This window comes from Bombina bombina, chromosome 5, assembly GCF_027579735.1.
Source record: "Bombina bombina isolate aBomBom1 chromosome 5, aBomBom1.pri, whole genome shotgun sequence".
Taxonomy (NCBI): Eukaryota; Metazoa; Chordata; class Amphibia; order Anura; family Bombinatoridae; genus Bombina; species Bombina bombina.
The window spans coordinates 1,150,977,611-1,150,999,414 of NC_069503.1; the positions used below are offsets into that span (position 1 = coordinate 1,150,977,611).

Consider the following 21,804-nt stretch of genomic DNA (forward strand, 5'->3'; position numbering starts at 1 on the left):
AATTTTCTTTCCTGGCATGGAGAGTCCACAAACACCGCCCTGTGATTTTAAGGCGGCATTTTTCCTAATCTTCTGGCACCTCTATCCCTTAGTGCAGTGCTTGACAAATGTATTTAAAATTTAGGATCCAGTAAGAATATTTAGGAGCCAGACCATTGGATTTGTATATAGATATATGGAGAATAACCCAAAAAGTTAGGAGCCAGGGGTAAAATTCTAGGAGCCAGTGGCTACCAGGCTCCTTGGTTTGTCGAGCCCTGCCTTAGTGTTTCTTCTACTTTCCTTATTTTCCTCGGCTGAATTACTGAGGAAGTAGGGGAATTGGGAGGGATACCTGAAGCGTGTTTGCTGGGATGTCTTTGCCTCCTCCTGGTGGCCAGGTGTTGAATTCCCAACTGTAATGAATGAATTTGTGGACTCTCCCTGCCAGAAAAGAAAATAATTTATCAAGTAAGCATAAATTTTGTTTTTTAGGAACTTTTTCTGTAACTTTTTTATTGCTTTGTATATATACACGTTTATCTGCTCCTATAAATTATAAACACCTGCGCTAAATTAGCTAGATCAGGAGATCACAGGTCTGATCTTTTAGGGCTTTTACAGCAGTTTTTATCGGCCACCTCTCCTTTTTAAAGGAGATTTATTTCTGACCTCTGTTTTTGCTCTTTATTGACAAAATGTTTTAATATTTTCCCAACCCCTCCTTTTATATTTCTTACCCTGTATCTTCCACTGCTAACTCTTTGTCCTACCTTCTTTTCCTATTGTACCGCCTGTGACCTGTATATTATACAGCAGTGTGCACAATAACCAGAAATGATCCCTGTCTTTTAGGGATTTGCCTTTGTTGAATATGAGGTGCCGGAAGCAGCGCAGCTAGCCCTGGAGCAGATGAACTCTGTTATGTTGGGAGGAAGAAATATTAAGGTGAGAATGTCCTGTATGATGATCAGTGTCCGGCCTACATAAGTTTAGCATTGCAATTTCTGTGGTATAACTAGCTAAGTAGCATCTCATAATGTCACTTATGGCCACCTAGCTATTAATAAAGTGACTGGCTATTAATGTAGTCACTAGTCAATTGGCTATTAATGTGGTCACTAGTCAACTGGCTATTAATGTAGTCACTAGTCAACTGGCTATTAATGTAGTCACTAGTCAACTGGCTATTAATGTAGTCACTAGTCAACTGGCTATTCATGTAGTCACTAGTCAACTGGGAACTGGCTATTAATGTAGTCACTAGTCAATTGGCTATTAATGTAGTCACTAGTCAACTGGGAACTGGTTATTAATGTACTCACTAGTCAACTGGGAACTGAATATTCATGTACTCACTAGTCAACTGGCTATTCATGTAATCACTAGTCAACTGGCTATTCATGTAATCACTAGTCAACTGAGAACTGAATATTCATGTATTTACTAGTCAACTGGCTATTCATGTAATCACTAGTCAACTGGCTATTCATGTAATCACTAGTCAACTGAGAACTGAATATTCATGTACTCATTGTCAACTGGCTATTCATGTAATCACTAGTCAACTGAGAACTGAATATTCATGTATTTACTAGTCAACTGGGAACTGGTTATTAATGTAGTCACTAGTCAACTGGCTGTTAATGTAGTCAATAGTCAACTGGGAACTGGCTATTAATGTAGTCACTAATCAACTGGCTGTTAATGTAGTCAACTGGGAACTGGCTATTAATGTAGTCACTAGTCAACTGGCTGTTAATGTAGTCAATAGTCAACTGGGAACTGGCTATTAATGTAGTCACTAGTCAACTGGCTGTTAATGTAGTCAATAGTCAACTGGGAACTGGCTATTAATGTAGTCACTAATCAACTGGCTGTTAATGTAGTCAACTGGGAACTGGCTATTAATCTAGTCACTAGTCATCTGGGAACTGGCTATTAATCTAGTCACTAGTCAACTGGGAACTGGCTATTAATGTAGTCACTAGTCATCTGGGAACTGGCTATTAATCTAGTCACTAGTCAACTGGGAACTGGCTATTAATGTAGTCACTAGTCAACTGGGAACTGGCTATTAATGTAGTCACTAGTCATCTGGGAACTGGCTATTAATGTAGTCACTAGTCATCTGGGAACTGGCTATTAATCTAGTCACTAGTCAACTGGGAACTGGCTATTAATGTAGTCACTAGTCAACTGGGAACTGGCTATTAATATAGTCACTAGTCAGCTGGGAACTGGCTATTAATGTAGTCACTAGTCAATTGGCTATTAATGTAGTCACTAGTCAACTGGGAACTGGCTATTAATGTAGTCACTAGTCAACTGGGAACTGGCTATTAATGTAGTCACTAGTCAACTGGGAACTGGCTATTAATGTAGTCACTAGTCAACTGGGAACTGGCTATTAATGTAGTCACTAGTCAACTGGGAACTGGCTATTAATGTAGTCACTAGTCAACTGGGAACTGGCTATTAATGTAGTCACTAGTCAACTGGGAACTGGCTATTAATGTAGTCACTAATCAACTGGCTGTTAATGTAGTCACTAATCAACTGGCTGTTAATGTAGTCAACTGGGAACTGGCTATTAATCTAGTCACTAGTCATCTGGGAACTGGCTATTAATCTAGTCACTAGTCAACTGGGAACTGGCTATTAATGTAGTCACTAGTCAACTGGGAACTGGCTATTAATGTAGTCACTAGTCATCTGGGAACTGGCTATTAATGTAGTCACTAGTCAACTGGGAACTGGCTATTAATGTAGTCACTAGTCAACTGGGAACTGGCTATTAATGTAGTCACTAGTCAACTGGGAACTGGCTATTAATGTAGTCACTAGTCAACTGGGAACTGGCTATTAATGTAGTCACTAGTCAACTGGGAACTGGCTATTCATGTAGTCACTAATCAACTGGCTGTTAATGTAGTCAACTGGGAACTGGCTATTAATCTAGTCACTAGTCAACTGGGAACTGGCTATTAATGTAGTCACTAGTCAACTGGGAACTGGCTATTAATGTAGTCACTAGTAGACGATGAAATCACATTCGGTAACAGCGTCTGACTGACAAAGATATAGTCCAACCTAGAGTAGGATCTGTGTGCATATGAGTAGTAAGTATAGTCTAGTGTTGGTCCATATTTAGCCTCCCAGGAGTCCAAAATGTTATGCATAGCCAGGGAGTCCCTGATAGCTTTCGCAATATTATTATGTCTTTGCTGCTTTCTAGTCCGTTTTGCTGCTGTTGTGTTTTTGTAGGGAGACAGAGAGACATTAAAATCCCCTGCTAATATGATACAGGACTGGGACCATTGCGTCAAAAGCTGTGAAATTTGCCTAAAAAACTAGTCTTTCTTCTCATTAGGGGCATACACATTATAGATGGTAACCGGGACATTTTGAATACGTCCTCTGACAATGAGATACCTGCCTGTAGGGTCTGTGATTACTTCCTCAGTGCTAAACTGAAGCGATTGTCAGTAGCCCCAAGGCAGAACATACAGTGATCTGAGATGTCATCGCAGAAAATGCAGCATGTCTGCAGAAAGAACAGGAACTGTTAGTACTTTAACTTTTCAGCGCTGCTCCACATTAGGCTGTTCTCTTTAAACAGAGCTGTTCTCTGGCTGCATTGTATAAGTTTTCCTTAACACAGTGCATCCAGAGCAAAGTGCTGTTTGAAGAGAACAGTCAAATATGCAGTAGTGCTGCAAAGCAGCAGTGCATTGATTGTTGCCTGGCTCTCAGAGATTTTTTCAAACTTGTTCCCTAGCCTTTCACAGTCTGCAAAGCTGTTTTTTATTACTACATTTCTATGTTAGACTAAGAAAAAAGGAAACAAATTAATTCAAGCGACATTTTACGATTACTTTTTTGTCTGTAGCTAATTTGCAATGCAATTTTCAACTACTACACTATATTATGAAACTTTAAATATTGCTTCATTCTCCAGTTAACCAACACATTACAATTGATCTGGTGATTTATTGTGAATGACAAATTTACAATTTTATTTTATTTGAAAATGACCTACAGAAAAAGTTACACTAAAAAAATTCTCATTGCAGAAAGTTCTGCCTCAAGGGTCAGTAGTCAAGTGGTAGTGTATGAGAAACTGTTTTTACCAGTATTTAGGGATCTGCCAGACTCCCCTTCCTTACACGTCGCTCTTCATCTGCTGCACCTCTCTGCCAATCCCTTCACTGGCTTCCTCTAGGATCAAACACAAAATTCTCATTCTGACATATAAAGCCCTCAACTGCACTGCTCCCCCCTATATCTCAGACCTTGTCTCCAGATACTCTCCCTCCCATCCCCTTCGCTCTGCTCATGACCTCCTACTTTCCTCCTTTTGTTACTTTATCACACTCCCGTTTACAGGACTTCTCCAGACTGGCTCCCATCTTGTGGAACTCGCTACCTCACTCCACAAGACTCTCCCCTAGTTTTGAAAGCTTCAAGTGCTCCCTAAAGACTCTACTGTTCAGGGATGCATACAACCTACGCTAACCTTTCTTTATACCAGTTCCTCTCCTCCACTGCAATCCCCTGAACCCCCTTAGCATATAAGCCTAAGAGTCCAGCTGTTTGTAGATCACCTTTTTAAGAGCTGACTACAACAGTGCAACTCTTGGCAGGGCTCTCTACCCATTTGATCCCTATAATTGTTTTGTTGTACTCTGCCTTTTTCTCTTGTAAGGTGTATCCAGTCCACGGATTCATCCATTACTTGTGGGATATTCTCCTCCCCAACAGGAAGCTGCAAGAGGATCACCCACAGCAGAGCTGTCTATATAGCTCCTCGCCTAACTGCCACCTCCCAGTCATTCTCTTGCAGCTCTCAACAAGGGAAGCAGCTAGAAAGATGTGGTGCATTAATGTAGTTTATCTTCAATCAAAAGTTTGTTATTTTCAAATGGTACCGGAGTTGTACTATTTTAGCCTCAGGCAGAAAGTTGAAGAAGAGTCTGCCTGTGGTCTTTGATGATCTTAGCAGGTTGTAACTAAGATCCATTGCTGTTCTCACACATTACTGAAGAGATGGGTAACTTCAGCTGGGGGAATAGCGTGCAGGGTCTCCTGCTCTGAGGTATATGCAGTTTTAAAATTTTCTAGAGAAATAAGCTAGAAAATGCTGACAATACCGGATTTATTTACGGTAAGCCTGATTACAGTGATTTAATAACGACTGGTATCATGCTTGCTATAAAGGGTAATATTTTTATTATTTACTCACATTACTGAATAGATATAACGTTTGCTTGAGGTGTATAAACGTTTATTTCATATTGGTGATAAAACTTTATTCTGGGGCCCAGTTTTTCCACATGGCTGACTAGATTTTGCCTAGGGATAGTTTTTTAAGGCCCTCTCACTGTGAGTACAGGTTGGGAGGGGCCTATTTTCCATTAGTTTTTGCAGCTTGAGACATCCAGCTTCCCTGAAGGAGTCCCCTGAACATTTAGGACCTCTCTAAAGGGTTTTTGTGCCTTCCAAAGTCGTTGTATGGGCAGGTAGGGCCACAGTAGAGCAGTGGCAGTTTGTTGTGACTGTTTAAAAACGTTTATATCGTTTTTTTTTTTTATCCCGTTTTGAAACTAAGGGGTTAATCATCCATTTGCAAGTGGGTGCAATGCTCTTTCAGCCTATTTTTCACACTGTAAAAATTTCGTAAGATTTACTGCCTTTTTCACTGTTTTAGCAGTTTCTGTGATTGTTTGTTTCTCTTAAAGGCACAGTACCGTTTTTATTTTTTGCTTGTTCACAGTTATTAAAGTGTTTTCCAAGCTTGCTGGTCTCATTACTAGTCTGTTTAAACATGTCTGACATAGAGGAAACTCATTGTTCATTATGTTTAGAAGCCATTGTGGAACCCCCTCTTGTGTACCAAATGCACTGATTTTACTATAGATTACAAAGACCATATTCTGGCTTTAAAAAAGTTATCACCAGAAGAAATTGACAAGGAGGAAGTTATGCCGTCTAACTCTCCCCACGTGTCAGATCCTATAAATCCCGCTCAGGGGCGCCAAGTACATCTAGCGCGCCCATTGCGTATACCTTGCAAGACATGGCGGCAGTTATGAATCATACCCTTACAGAGGTATTATCTAAACTGCCAGGATTGCAAGGAAAGCAAGACAGCTCTGGGACTAGAATAAACACAGAGCTCTCTGACGCTTTAGTGGCTATGTCTGATACACCCTCACATTATACTGAAGCAGGGGAGCTTCAATCTGTGGGTGATTTTTCTGATTCAGGGAAGATACTTCAATCTGATTCTGATATGTCTACATTTAAATTTAAGCTTGAACACCTCCGCGTATTGCTCAGGGAGGTTTTAGCAACTCTGGACGACTGTGACACTATTGTAGTCCCAGAGAAATTATGTAGATTGGATAAATACTATGCAGTACCTACTTACTCTGTTTTTCCAATCCCTAAAAGGTTTTCTGAAATTATTACTAAGGAATGGGATAGACCAGGTGTACCATTCTCTCCCCCTCCCTGTTTTTAAAAAGATGTTTCCTATAGACGCTGCTACACGGACTTATGGCAGACGGTCCCTAAGGTGGAGGGAGCCGTTTCTACTCTAGCTAAGCGTACCACTATCCCTGTCGAGGACAGTTGTGCTTTTCTAGATCCAATGGATAAAAAATTAGAGGGTTACCTAAAGAAAATTTTTATTCAACTAGGTTTTATTCTCCAGCCTCTTGCATGCATTGCCCAAGTCACTGCTGCCGCGGCTTTCTGGTTTGAGTCCCTAGAGGAGGCTCTACAGGTTGAAACCCCGTTGGAAGTTATTATTGACAAGCTTACGGCCCTTAAGCTAGCCAATTCATTTGTTTCTGACGCCGTTGTTCATTTAACCAAGCTAACGGCTAAAAATTCAGGTTTTGCTATTCAGGCGTGTAGGGTGCTATGGCTTAAATCCTGGTCAGCTGACGTGACTTCAAAGTCTAAACTTCTCAACATTCCCTTCAAAGGACAGATCCTATTCGGGTCTGGACTGAAGGAGATCATTTCTGACATCACTGGAGGAAAAGGTCACGCCCTTCCTCAGGACAGGTCCAACAAATTAAGGACCAAACAGTCTAGTTTTCGGCCCTTTCGAAACTTCGAGTGGCGCAGCTTCAACTTCCTCTAACACAAAACAAGAGGGAACTTTTGCCCAGTCTAAGCCAGTCTGGAGACCTAACCAGGCTTGGAACAAGGGGAAACAGGCCAAGAAGCATGCTGCTGCCTCTAAGACAGCATGAAGGAGCAGCCCCCGATCCGGAAACGGATCTAGTAGGGGGCAGACTCTCTCTCTTCGCCCAGGCTTGGGCAAGAGATGTCCAGGATCCCTGGGCATTGGAAATTGTGTCCAAGGGTTATCTTCTGGAATTCAAAACCTCTCCCCCAAAAGGGAGATTTCATCTCTCACTTTTATCTGCAAACCAGATAAAGAGAGAAGCATTCTTACATTGTGTTCAAGACCTCCTAGTTATGGGAGTGATCCACCCAGTTCCGCAGGAGGAACAGGGACAGGGCTTTTATTCAAATCTGTTTGTTGTTCCCAAGAAAGAGGGAACATTCAGACCAATCTTAGATCTCAAGATCTTAAACAAATTTCTCAGAGTCCCATCCTTCAAGATGGAGACTATTCAAACCATTTTTCCTATGATCCAGGAGGGTCAATACAGGCACTACCAGTTTGTGGCTCTTCCCTTCGGGTTGGCCACGGCACCAAGAATCTTTACAAAGGTTCTAGGGTCCCTTCTAGTGGTCCTAAGGCCGCGGGCTGTAGCAGTAGCCCCTTACTCAGACAACATTCTGATACAGGCGTTGACTTTTCAAGTTGCCAGGTCTCACACGGACATTGTTCTGGCATTTCTGAGGTCGCATGGGTGGAAAGTGAACGAAGAAAAAAGTTCTCTATCCCCTCTCACAAGAGTTTCCTTCCTAGGAACTCTGATAGATTCTGTAGAAATTAAGATTTACCTGACAGAGGCCAGGTTGTCAAAACTTCTAAATTCCTGCCGTGTTCTTTATTCTACTTCTCGCCCTTCAGTGGCTCAGTGTATGGAAGTAATCAGCTTAATGGTAGCGGCAATGGACATAGTGCCGTTTGCCCGCCTACATCTCAGACCGCTGCAACTCTGCATGCTCAGTCAGTGGAATGGGGATTACACAGATTTGTCCCCTCTACTAAATCTGGATCAAGAGACCAGGGATTCTCTTCTCTGGTGGTTATCTCGGTTCCATCTGTCCAAGGGTATGACCTTCCGCAGGCCAGATTGGACAATAGTAACGACAGATGCCAGCCTTCTGGGCTGGGGTGCAGTCTGGAACTCCCTGAAGGCTCAGGGCTTGTGGACTCAGGAGGAGACACTCCTTCCGATAAACATTCTGGAACTAAGAGCGATATTCAATGCTCTTCAGGCTTGGCCTCAGCTAGCTGCGGTCAGGTTCATCAGATTTCAGTCGGACAACATCACGACTGTAGCTTACATCAACCATCAAGGGGGAACAAGGAGTTCCCTAGCAATGTTGGAGGTTTCAAAAATAATTCTATGGGCAGAGGTTCACTCTTGCCATCTATCAGCTATCCATATCCCAGGAGTAGAGAACTGGGAGGCGGATTTTCTAAGTCGACAGACTTTTCATCCGGGGGAGTGGGAACTCCATCCGGAGGTTTTTGCACAGTTGATTCAACTTTGGGGCAAACCAGAACTGGATCTCATGGCGTCTCGTCAGAACGCCAAGCTTCCTTGTTACGGGTTCAGGTCCAGGGATCCCAAGGCAGCGCTGATAGATGCTCTAGCAGCGCCTTGGTCTTTCAACCTGGCTTATGTGTTTCCACCGTTTCCTCTGCTCCCTCGTCTGATTGCCAAGATCAAGCAGGAGAGAGCTTCGGTGATTTTGATAGCTCCTGCGTGGCCACGCAGGACTTGGTACGCAGATCTGGTGGACATGTCATCATTTCCACCTTGGACTCTGCCGCTGAGGCAGGACCTTCTACTTCAAGGTCCTTTCAAACATCCAAATCTAATTTCTCTGAGGCTGACTGCATGGAGATTGAACGCTTGATTTTGTCAAAACGTGGTTTTTCCGAGTTGGTGATTGATACCTTAATTCAGGCTCGAAAGCCTGTCACCAGGAAAATCTATCATAAGATATGGTGTAAATATCTTCATTGGTGTGAATCCAAGGGTTACTCATGGAGTAAAGTCAGGATTCCCAGGATATTGTCTTTTCTCCAAGAAGGATTGGAGAAGGGATTGTCAGCTAGTTCCTTAAAGGGACAGATTTCTGCTCTGTCTATTCTTTTGCACAAGCGTCTGGCGGATGTTCCAGACGTTCAGGCGTTTTGTCAGGCTTTAGTTAGAATCAAGCCTGTGTTTAAACCTGTTGCTCCGCCATGGAGTTTAAATTTAGTTCTTAAAGTTCTTCAAGGGGTTCCGTTTGAACCTCTGCATTCCATAGATATCAAGCTTTTATCTTGGAAAGTTCTGTTCTTGGTAGCTATCTCTTCAGCTCGAAGAGTTTCAGAGTTATCTGCCTTGCAGTGTGATTCCCCTTATCTGATCTTCCATGCAGATAAGGTAGTTTTGCGTACCAAACCTGGGTTTCTTCCTAAGGTTGTATCCAATAAGAATATCAATCAAGAGATTGTTGTTCCGTCACTGTGTCCTAATCCTTCTTAAAAGAAGGAACGTCTATTACACAATCTTGACGTGGTTCGTGCTTTAAAGTTTTATTTACAAGCTACTAAAGATTTTCGTCAAACATCTGCATTGTTTGTTGTCTACTCTGGACAGAGGAAAGGCCAAAAGGCTTCAGCAACTTCTTTCTTTTTGGTTAAGAAGTATTATCCGCTTAGCTTATGAGACTGCTGGCCAGCAGCCTCCTGTAAGAATTACAGCTCATTCCACTAGAGCGGTGGCTTCCACATGGGCCTTTAAAAATGAGGCTTCTGTTGAACAGATTTGTAAGGCGGCGACTTGGTCTTCGCTTCATACTTTTTCTAAATTCTACAAATTTGATACTTTTGCTTCTTCAGAGGCTATTTTTGGGAGAAAGGTCTTACAGGCAGTGGTGCCTTCCGTTTAAGCACCTACCTTGTCCCTCCCTTCATCCGTGTCCTATAGCTTTGGTATTGGTATCCCACAAGTAATGGATGAATCCGTGGACTGGATACACCTTACAAGAGAAAACAAAATTTATGCTTACCTGATAAATGTATTTCTCTTGTGGTGTATCCAATCCACGGCCCGCCCTGTCATTTTAAGGCAGGTGTTTTTTAATTTTTAAACTACAGTCACCACTGCACCCTATAGTTTCTCCTTTCTCTTGCTTGTCTTCAGTCGAATGACTGGGAGGTGGCAGTTAGGGGAGGAGCTATATAGACAGCTCTGCTTTGGGTGATCCTCTTGCAGCTTCCTGTTGGGAAGGAGAATATCCCACAAGTAATGGATGAATCCGTGGACTGGATACACCACAAGAGAAATAAATTTATCAGGTAAGCATAAATTTTGTTTTTTATAGCAATGCGGAATCTGTTAGCGCTCTAAAAATAACCGATAATAATAAAATCACTGTTTTGGTAAAGTGTGTTTCCTGTAGCATTATGAGATCAGCTCTTGCTCTAGAGTATTGGGTGAGGACAGTTTTACGCTTAACATCTGTGTTAAGGCCTCTCACATTATGTGAGATAATTCTAATGTTCCGGCCATCAGTCAGATCCTTCCTATCCATCTCTCTCTATTGAACCCCCCCACTCCCAACAAGTAGCATCTGTACCACAGTAACATAACCTGTATAAACAGAGAGAAAAACAAAACAATTGAAATTTTTAAAAATACAAAAAAATTTAGTATGAGCCTATTGCCCATACTCACGGTGTGCATTTTTCAAAGGCAATAAAAAATCTTAGAAATACAATTGAACTGTATGCGTAAAGGAGCCATGTGGAGTTTGGGATTTTTATACTCCCATCCCCCTGATGACAGTTAGCAAATCTTCATTGCCATGAGCATTGTGAATTAGGAGTTCCTTCTTCCCTTGTAGTCCCAAAGTCACAGCATGTCCTCAGCTTTTGGCCATTATAGCTCAGTCTTCCATGGAGCCACTATATAAAATATTCTCCAATCAGCCCCCATCCCCTCTAATGGCCTTCAGTGTCAAGTCAAAAAAAAAATAAAAAAATGTATTTTCATACTCATCTGAAACTTGACATCCCAGGGAATATAGTAGACCCAGGCTTCTTGTCTGCGTTAGATACCAGGCAGAGTTTCAGGTCTTCTGCTTCTTTCTGGCAACCTGTGTCCAGTGTTGTCATCTTGGTAGGGAGCGTGGTTTATTGGCATCCACATCCCCTTTCTCAGAGCCATTAGAAGGAAGCTGGGGAGCTTCTAGGCCCAGGTGCTTGCAGATGTCAGGGTACGCCTCATGAGGTACTCACAAGTTCATAGGGTAGTATCCCTCCGTGTCCGGTGGCTCATGCAAGTGTCTGCATTGTAAGGCTTTCCACCCTCACTACCAGGTCGACCACATGGCTCCTAACGATGGCGGCTGCGCTGCCAGCACTGTTCTGCACCAAGAGTGCTCAGCTCCCAGAAATGCGCTCTGGATCCAGCTTGAATGGCGTTTTAGTTCGTCTGGGACTCAGAGCATTATGTCCCCACATCAGCCTAGATTTCTTTCATGTAATTGGCAAGAGTCCATGAGCTAGTGACGTATGGGATATACAATCCTACCAAGAGGGGCAAAGTTTCTTAAACCTCAAAATGCCTATAAATACACCCCTCACCACACCCACAATTCAGTTTTCAAACTTTGCCTCCTATGGAGGTGGTGAAGTTTGTGCTAAAACGTCTACGTTATGCACTTCTCAGCATTTTGAAGCCTGATTCCTCTGAGTACAGTGAATGTCAGATGGATGCAATGTTTTTCCTCGCGGGAAATCTATTTCTTTTTAAAGACACAATGAGTCCACGGATCATCTTAATTACTACTGGGATATTCACCTCCTGATCAGCAGGAGGAGGCAAAGAGCACCACAGCAGAGCTGTTAAATAGCTCCTCCCTTCCCTCCCATTACAGTCATTCTCTTTGCCTACGTTAGTGATAGGAAGAGGTAAAGTGAGGTGTTAGATTGCATTCTTTTATCAAGAGTTTATTATTTTAAAAGTAGTGCCAGAGAGTGCTGCTTTGTCCTAGGGTGTAGCCGTAGTCCATATCAGTCTCTACAGGAGAGCTTTGGTGATTTTAGAGCAATGGGAACTTGTGGGACATAATTCTCACTGCGCCTCCCATGATTTACTTGCTGCCCTTATCCTTCAGTCTGAGATATGCATTGACTCAGCATTTTTGATTTCCTCAGGTCGATGTGAGGGATAGGACCTCTCAAGCCTGAGAGCTGCCTTACTGCCAGGCAGAAGTCAAAGTAAGTGCTACCGTTTTGGACATTGACGATTTTTGGTCAGGTAGGAGCACTTCAGCAGTGCTGAGGTGCAGAGGATATTTAGTTATTTGATTTATTATTTATCTGTTAAAGAGAAATAGTTAACAAAATTGTCAATTTCAACAAAAAATAAAATAACAGTAAAGAGACAGTAACGATTTTTATATCTTTTTTGCACAAATACATTTGATATTTTTTATTTGTTATTTAGTAAATTGTTTATAAACATGGACCAAGGAGACTTGCAAGATGTCACCTGTGCCTTATGTTTTGACGCTAATGTGGAACCACCAATCCCTTTCTGTCCTTCATGTATTCAAAGGACTTTAAGTTATAGGGATACGATTTTTTCAGAGCCATTCTCTTCTAAGGCAGATGTTGTCCAAGAGTCTAATGTTGAAGGTCAATTTATGCCGCAGCTTTATCCCCAAACGTCCCAAATTTTACCGCCCCCACAAGCAGTGCCCTGCGCTTCCGCTATAGTCCCTGCGGGGATTTGGTTACAAGACATAGATTCTCTTATGTCTTCAACTATTTCTGATGTCTTGTCTGCCTTTCCAATGTTATAGAGCAAATGTAAGAGAAAAGCCAGACATTCAGTAAGCGAGGCATCGGGCGCCATTGTCGCAATTTCAGATGCATCCTCCCAACAGCCTGAAGAGGAGGGTACTGCAGTAGCTTCTGAAGGAGAAATTTCAGATTCATAGGGTTTAGTACCCCTGACAGATTCGGAGGTGGTATCTTTCAGATTTATGCTTGATCACCTTCGTCTGTTACTCAGGGAGGTTTTGATTACCTTGGATGATAGTGACTCCACAGTGGTGGTTGTCCCTCAGAAGTCTAGTAAACTGGACAGATATTTTGAGGTTCCTTCCTATACAGATGTATTTCCAGTCCCTAAGAGAGCTACTGAGATTATTGCAAAGGAGTGGGAAAGACCGGGCATCCCTTTTTCTCCCTCTTCTATTTTTAAGAAAATGTTTCCAATAGCCGACTCTGTTAAGGAGGCTTGGCAAATTCTTCCTAAGGTAGAAGGAGCTGTTTCTACCCTTGCTAAAAGAGCTACTATTCCCATAGAGGATAGTTGTGCTTTCAAGGACCCAATGGACAAGAAGTTAGAGGGGTTACTCAAGAAGATTTATGTACACCAGGGTCTGCAGTGGCAACCAGCTGTGTGCATTGCCACCGTTACTAGTGCGGCGGCATATTGGTTTGATGCACTGTCTGAGGCCCGAGTTTCTCTATCTTGGCCCGCAGACCCTTATGGTTAAAACCTTGGTCTGCGGATGTCTGCGGAACTTCTAGCCATTCCTTACAAGGGGAAGGTTTTGTTCGGACCCGATCTGAAGGAGATTATTTCTGATATCACAGGAGGTAAGGGTCATCTTCTCCCTCAAGACAAGAGAAATAAACAAAAAAGATGACAAAGCAATTTTCGTTCCTTTTGAATTTTCAAGGGAAACTCTTCCTCTTCCAAACAGGAACAGTCCAAACCTACATGGAGATCCAGCCAGTCTTGGAACAAAGGAAAGCAGTCCAATAAGCCGGTTAGTGATTCCAAGACAGCATGAAGGGCATGCCCCCGATCCTGGACCGGATCTGGTAGGGGGCAGACTTTCCTTCTTTGTTCAAGCCTGGGTTCGGGATGTCCAGGATCCCTGGGCAATAGAAATAGTGTCTCAGGGATACAAACTGGAATTCAAGAATTTTCCTCCCAGAAGCAGATTTCTAATTTCAAGATTATCTGCAGACCAGATAAAGAGAGAGGCGTTCTTACATTGTGTAGGAGACCTCTCCGCTCTGGGAGTGATTGTTCCCGTTCCAATTTAGGAACAGGGACTGGGGTTATTATTCCAATCTATTCGTGGTTCCCAAAAAAGAGGGAATCTTCAGACCGATTGTAGACCTCAAGAGTCTAAACAAGTTTCTCAGGGTACCGTCCTTCAAGATGGAAACTATTCGTTCCATTCTTCCATTGATCCAAGAGGGTCAATTTATGACGACAGTGGATTTAAAGGACCCGTATCTACATGTTCCCATTCACAGGGATCATCACAAGTTCTTAAGGTTTGCCTTTCAGAACAAACACTACCAGTTTGTGGCTCTTCCTTTCGGTCTTGCCACAGCCCCCAGAATCTTCACAGAGGTTCTGGGCTCTCTGTTGGTGGTTCTTCAATCAAAAGGCATTGCAGTGTCGCCTTATCTGGACGACATTCTAGTTCAAGCGCCATCCTTTCAGCTAGCAAGATCCCACACGGACTTGGTGCTGTCCTTCCTAAGATCCCACGGCTGGAAGGTGAATTTAGAAAAGAGTTTCCTTAGTTCCAAACACAAGGGTGACTTTCCTAGGAACCATAATAAACTCTCTGTCTATGAAGATTTTTCTGACAGAAGTCAGGAAATCAAAGATTGATACTTGTCTAGCCCTTCAGTCTACTCCTCGTCCGTCAGTGGCTCAGTGCATAGAGTTAATCGGACTGATGGTGGCAGCAATGGATATCATCCCGTTTGCTCGCTTCCATCTCAGAGCTCTGCAGTTGAACATGCTGAGACAATGGAACAGAGATTATTCTGACTTGTCCCCTCGGCTGCTTCTGGATCTGGAGACAAGGGACTCTCTACAATGGTGGTTGTCTCTGGATCATCTCTCCCAAGGAACATGCTTTTGCAGACCATCTTGGGTGATTGTGACAACGGGTGATTGTGACAACAGATGCCAGCCTTCTAGGGTGGGGAGCAGTCTGGGGCTCTCTAAAGGTTCTGGGAATATGGACTTAGGCAGAGTCCTTTTTACCCATAAACATTCTGGAACTGAGAGCGATCTACAATGCTCTTCTGACCTGGCCCCAGTTAACCTCGATTCAGTTTCAGGTTCCAGTCGGACAACATAACGTCTGTGGCCTACATCAATCAGGGAGGAACAAGGAGTTCCTTGGCGATGACAGAGGTATCCAAAATAATTCAGTGGGCGGAGGCCCATTCTTGCTGTCTGTCGGCGATCCATATCCCAGAGGTGGACAACTGGGAGGCGGATTTTCTGAGCAGGCAGACCTTTCATCTGGGGGAGTGCGAACTCCATCCGTAAGTGTTCTCCAGCCTGATTCTCAAGTGGGGTCAGCCGGAGTTAGATCTCATGGCATCGTGGCAAAATGCCAAGCTTCCGAGATACGGGTCGAGATCCAGGGACCCCCAGATGTAACTGATAGATGCTCTGTTGGCCCCTTGGACTTTCAAGCATACCCGTTTCCTCTGTTTGCTCTTCTTCCTCGGGTAATTGCCCGAATCAAACAGGAAAGGGCCTCAGTGATCCTTATAGCACCGGCTTGGCCTCGCAGGATTGGTATGCAGATCTGGTGGAGATGGCATCTCTGCCACCTTGGAGACTTCCTTTGAGGAAGGACCTTCTGATTTAGGGGCCCTTCCTTCACCCAAATCTAGTTTCTCGGTTGCTGACTGCTTGAAAATTGAACGCTTCATTTTTTCAAAGGGGGGGCTTTCTGACTCGGTCATAGAGACCATGATTCAGGCTCGTAAGCCTGTAACTAGAAGGATTTACCATATGATTTGGCATAAATATCTCTATTGGTGTGAATCCAAGGGCTACTCATGGAGTAGAGTTAGGATTCCCAGAATTTTGTCTTTTCTCCAAGAAGGTTTGGAGAAAGGTTTATCGGCGAGTTCCCTAAAGGGTCAAATCTCGGCTTTAGCTATTTTGTTACACAAACGTCTGGCGGATGTCCCAGATGTACAATCTTTTTGTCAGGCCTTGGTCAGGATCAAGCCTGTGTTCAAACCAGTTACTCCTCCATGGAGTCTTAATTTAGTTCTGAAAGTTCTTCAAGGGGCTCAGTTTGAGCCTATGCATTCCTTAGATATTGAGCTATTATCTTGGAAAGTTTTATTTCTGGTTGCTATTTCTTCTGCTCGGAGAGTATCAGAGCTCTCGGCATTGCAGTATGAATCTCCTTATCTTATTTTTCATTCAGGTAAGGTAGTTTTACGTACTAAACTAGGATTTCTTTCTAAGGTTGTTTCTTATTGGAACATTAATCAGGAAATTGTGATTCCTTCCTTGTGTCCTAATCCTCCTTCTCAGAAGGAAAGACTAATGCTCTATTTGGACGTGGTCCGTGCTTTAAAGTTTTTTTTTTTACAGGCGACTAAGGACTTTCGTTTAACTAGGGGTGGTGAGGGAGAAAAAATGGGTTGTTGAGTTTAAATTCAAGGGCTTAATCACCTTTAATATTACTTGGAGCCCCTGAATTCCAGAACCTCATGCAGTAATATACATCAAAATGTACAACAATGTATGCAAAAAGACTTGCAACACAAGAAGAAAGACTGCAGGTTACTGGATTAGTATAATGCTTTTGCCCACTTATAATTAAGTTCAGACAAGTAAAGATAGATCAATATATTGATCAAATCACACAAACATACTCATTTATACAAGATAACTTTATTGGAGAAAAAATAAAAGTCCGACTGGACTCATACTCATGCACACACACATACAATTAAAACTAGCTGAAACTCTGAGGAAGCGTAATGTGAAACGCGCGTCAGGGGCACTTACACAGGGTTATTGAACCTCTATTTTTTAATTGCTGACTCAGCTTTAGCACTCTTACTATGCTTGTCACAAAAATAGACAGTTAAAAGTTAATCAGGTCTCCGCTATAGAAGAGACCTTTCTGAAGCTTAGTCTTTTCTTATCTCCTTATTTGACAACTGGTTGGCGTTTTAAACAGCAATAGTTATATTTGTGATCCTGTATTTGTCTTTACTCGTTATTGTTATATCCAATAGTATCAGTGATTTGCAAAAACTTAGTGGGATCGTATTTCTCCTGCAATAAGCAGTGTACATACTGTATCCAGGTGGTTGATTAACATAGCATTTAGACTGGTGGATAATGCATAACATTGCGAGTTGCTAGCTCACACCTGTGAATCAGAGCATGACTGGTGAATAGATAAGTTGTGCACTAACGGATATAGAAAGTTAACTATATATATATATATATATATATATATATATTTCAGATTTCAATGTAAGTTATGTGCAAAACGGTTATCTTGCAAACTACCACTGTACTTGCTTTAAAACTATATGACCATAGTGATCTGATTTAAAGAATACCTGTGGATCCCGCATATTATAAACTCCATAACTTTTAGTTACAATATTATATAATAGACACTTTTGCAACAATGAGTTTCGCTTCATTGTAAGTAGTATCTATTTAGGAGGGTCATTCACCGGTATCCAATATATTTAAAGCTAACCTAAGTACTTCAGCTATATTGCTCGCTAGAATTAATGTCTGTTGGCAATCACGATTTTTAGTAATCAGTGTACTTACTGCTGAGATACTTTTACTACAAATAGCGTACGCATTTGACCAGCAAACTAACTACATTTAGCTATCAAATTCGACATAACAATCTAAAGTGGTGGGTTATACACAGCAATTGCAACGCGGGATACTTGCCTTAAAGGCACATACAGGTATACCCCGCTCATACAGCGGGTTAGGGACCGGAGCCCCGCTGTAAAGTGAAAACCGCCTTAAAGTGAAACAAGGCAGTTTTAGCTTTCTTTTCACTTGCCAGTGTGTTTAAAAACATGTTTGAACTAACTTATATTAGATGTGCAATAGTGCTATGTTTAGTTTAACACTCGCAGAGCACAGTATTAAATTAGTATTCAATAAATACTGTACCTGTAAAATAGTGACAATTACTGTAGTAACATTTGCAAGACTACAAGACTGAGACACAGATTGCACTGTAATGCTGTAAACAGAGTGAACTGCACATAACAAAATGGTGCCAGTCACTTTTCTCGCAATCTCACGATGATTACAGCACTTCAGCTCCACAAAGCGCTGTATTAGTGAATCGCTGTAAAGTGAAGCGCTGTAAAGTGAGGTATACCTGTACTATATCTCATTACGAACTAAAGATTGACATAAAAACATTTGAGGATCCTATATACTTAAAATCTTACAATCACCAGTTGTAATATCTGTAATAATAATTGCAGCGCAACCTTCACTTATTTTGTGAATAAGCTATCAATATATTTATTTTGTGCATGGACAGCTATTGAACATACTGATATCCTAGCACACAAAATTATACAACATTTTTTATTCCTCATTGTGAAGGGTTGCTCCTGGGGAAGACTAACAAACTTATTTGACACATTTTCCCGCTGTCTATAGTTATCTGTATACTGCCTGGGATAAATTATTGTAATATATTGCCATATCGGTGATACCCACTGGCAGTAACAAATTACTTATTATTGGAGTGTTTTTTGATAAGTGAATTATTTTTATGTGAGTTTCAGCTAGTTTTAATTGTATGTGTGTGTGTGCATGAGTATGAGTCCAGTCGGACTTTTATTTTTTCTCCACTAAAGTTATCTTGTATAAATGAGTATGTTTGTGTGATTTGATCAATATATTGATCTATCTTTACTTGTCTGACCTTAATTATAAGTGGGCAAAAGCATTATACTAATCCAGTAACCTGCAGTCTTTCTTCTTGTGTTGCAAGTCTTTTTGCATACATTGTTGTACATTTTGACTAAGGACTTTCGTCAGTCTTCTTCTTTGTTTGTGATTTTCTCAGGGAAACGTAAGGGACAGAAAGCTACGGCTACTTCTCTTTCTTTTTGGCTGAAGAGTATTATACGTTATGCATATGAGACTGCTGAACAGCAGCCTCCTGAGAGAGTTACGGCTCATTCCACGAGGGCTGTTCCTTCCTCATGTGCATTCAAAAACGCTTTTGGGAGAAAGGTTCTTCAAGCAGTGGTGCCTTCCGTTTAGGTTCCCTGTCTTGTCCCTCCCATATCATCTGTGTACTCTAGCTTGGGTATTGAATCCCAGTAGTAATTAAGATGATACGTGGACTCATTGTGTCTTTAAAAAGAAATGAAAATGTATGCTTACCTGATAAATTTGTTTCTTTTTAGACATGATGAGTCCACGTCCTGCCCTAGTCTTTTAGACAGGTTGTGGGTTATTGTAAACTTCAGACACCTCTAAACCTTGGCTTTTCCTTTCTCTACCTAACTTCGGTCGAATGACTGGAGTGGGAGGGAACGGAGGAGCTATTTAACAGCTCTGCTGTGGTGCTCTTTGCCTCCTCCTGCTGACCAGGAGGTGAATATCCCAGTAGTAATTAAGATGATCCGTGGACTCATCGTGTCTAAAAAGAAACAAATTTATCAGGTAAGCATACATTTTCTTTTCATAGGTTCTCTGTTATCGGTCGTAGAGATTCATCTCCTACCTCCCTTTTCAGATCGACGATATACTCTCATATTCCATTAGCTCTACTGATAACTTTTTCAGTACTGGTTTGGCTATCTGCTATATGTGGATGGGTGTTTTTCGGTAAGTATGTTTTCATTACTTAAGACACTCTCAGGTATGGTTTGGCCCTTTATGTATTAATATAAAGTTCTAAATATATGTATTGTACTTATATTTGCCACGAGTCAGGTTTATGTATATTTCCTTTTGCAGACTATACGTTTCATATTTGGGAAAACATATTTAGGAAAATATTTCTCCTGTTAAGTGTGGTCAGTCCACGGGTCATCATTACTTCTGGGATATTAACTCCTCCCCAACAGGAAGTGCAAGAGGATCACCCAGCAGAGCTGCTATATAGCTCCTCCCCTCTACGTCACACCCAGTCATTCTCTTGCACCCAACTAATAGATAGGATGTGTGAGAGGACTGTGGTGATTTTACTTAGTTTTTATGACTTCAATCAAAAGTTTGTTATTTTAAAACAGCACCGGAGTGTGTTGTTCATTCTCAGGGAGAATTTGAAGAAGAATCTACCTGAGTTTCTATATGATTTTAACCGGAGTAGTTAAGATCATGTTGCTGTTCTCGGCCATCTGAGGGGTGAGGTATACTTCAGATCAGGGGACAGCGGGCAGGTTCACCTGCAAAGAGGTATGTAGCAGCTTATTATTTTCTGAGAATGGAATTGACTAGAAAATACTGCAAATACCTATATAAAGTAAGTTCAGCCTTAAATGCAGTAGTAGCAACTGGTATCAGGCTGTCATGTATGTATATTTTCACTTCAGTATTCTGGGGAATGGCACTTCACTGGAATGATACTGTATGAATAAAACCTTAGCCTATATTGCAGTGAGAACGGCTAGCAGTAGGTTTCTATGACAATTTATTTATTTGAGGTTAAACGTTTTGCTGGCATGTTAAATCGTTTAATTTTCTGAGGTACTGGGTGAAAAATTGTGTTGGGCACTAATTATCCACTTGGCGGGCATTTTATTTAATTTATGACAGTTTACTGATCTCCCTCACTGTTGTGTGTGAGGGGGAGGGGCTTAATTTGGCGCTTTTACTACGCATCAGGAATTCAGTCACAAGTCTGTTTTTCTTCCCTGCATGATCCGGTTCGTCTCTACAGAGCTCAAGGGTCTTCAAAAGTTATTTTGAGGGAGGTAATCACTCACAGCAGACCTGTGAGATAGTGCTTTGACTGTGATAAAAAACGTTATATCTGTACATTTTTTTCTGCCATTTAAGGGTTAGTTATCCATTGCTAATGGGGGCAATCCTTTGCTAAGTTTGTATTTTTACCGGAAAATATTTGATTATAGTTTATCCGTTTTATTGTTACTCAACTGTCATAACTGTCTGTGCTTCTTAAAGGCACAGTACGTTTTTTTCATACTATTGAAAATTAAATTGAAAAGTATTTCCAAGTTGCTGGTTTATTTGCTAGTGTGTTTAACATGTCTGACTCAGAGGAATATCTCTGTGCTATATGTGCTAAAGCCAAAGTGGAGCCCAATAGAAATTTATGTACTAATTGCATTGATGCTACTTTAAATAAAAGTCAATCTGTACAAATTGAACATCATTCACCAGACAACGAGAGGAAAGTTATGCCGACTAACTCCCCTCACGTGTCAGTACCTGCATCTCCCGCTCGGGAGGTGCGTGATATGGTAACGCCGAGTACTTCAGGGCGGCCATTACAAATCACATTGCAGGACATGGCTAATGTTATGACTGAAGTTTTGTCTAAATTACCAGAACTTAGAGGGAAGCGTGACCACTCTGGGATGAGAACAGAGTGCGCTGATAATACTAGGGCCATGTCAGATACTGGGTCACAGTATGCGGAACATGAGGACGGAGAGCTTCAATCTGCAGGTGACGGTTCTGATCCCAATAGAGTGGACTCAGACATTTCTAATTTTAAGTTTAAGCTTGAAAACCTCCGCGTTCTATTAGGGGAGGTATTAGCGGCTCTGAATGATTGTAACACCGTTGCAATCCCAGAGAAATTATGTAGGCTGGA

The 21,804-nt window shown here is 41.8% G+C and overlaps 1 protein-coding gene across 2 annotated transcripts in view; it reads left to right on the forward strand.

Annotated features, from left to right (window-relative positions):
- The window catches only part of PUF60 (poly(U) binding splicing factor 60), a 232,310-nt gene that overhangs the window by 160,901 nt on the left and 49,605 nt on the right, over positions 1-21,804 (forward strand). For both annotated transcript variants that reach the window (XM_053715484.1, XM_053715485.1), the window contains one exon: positions 835-927. In XM_053715484.1, coding sequence (XP_053571459.1) covers positions 835-927 — 93 coding nt within the window. The remainder of the gene's footprint in view (positions 1-834; positions 928-21,804) is intronic.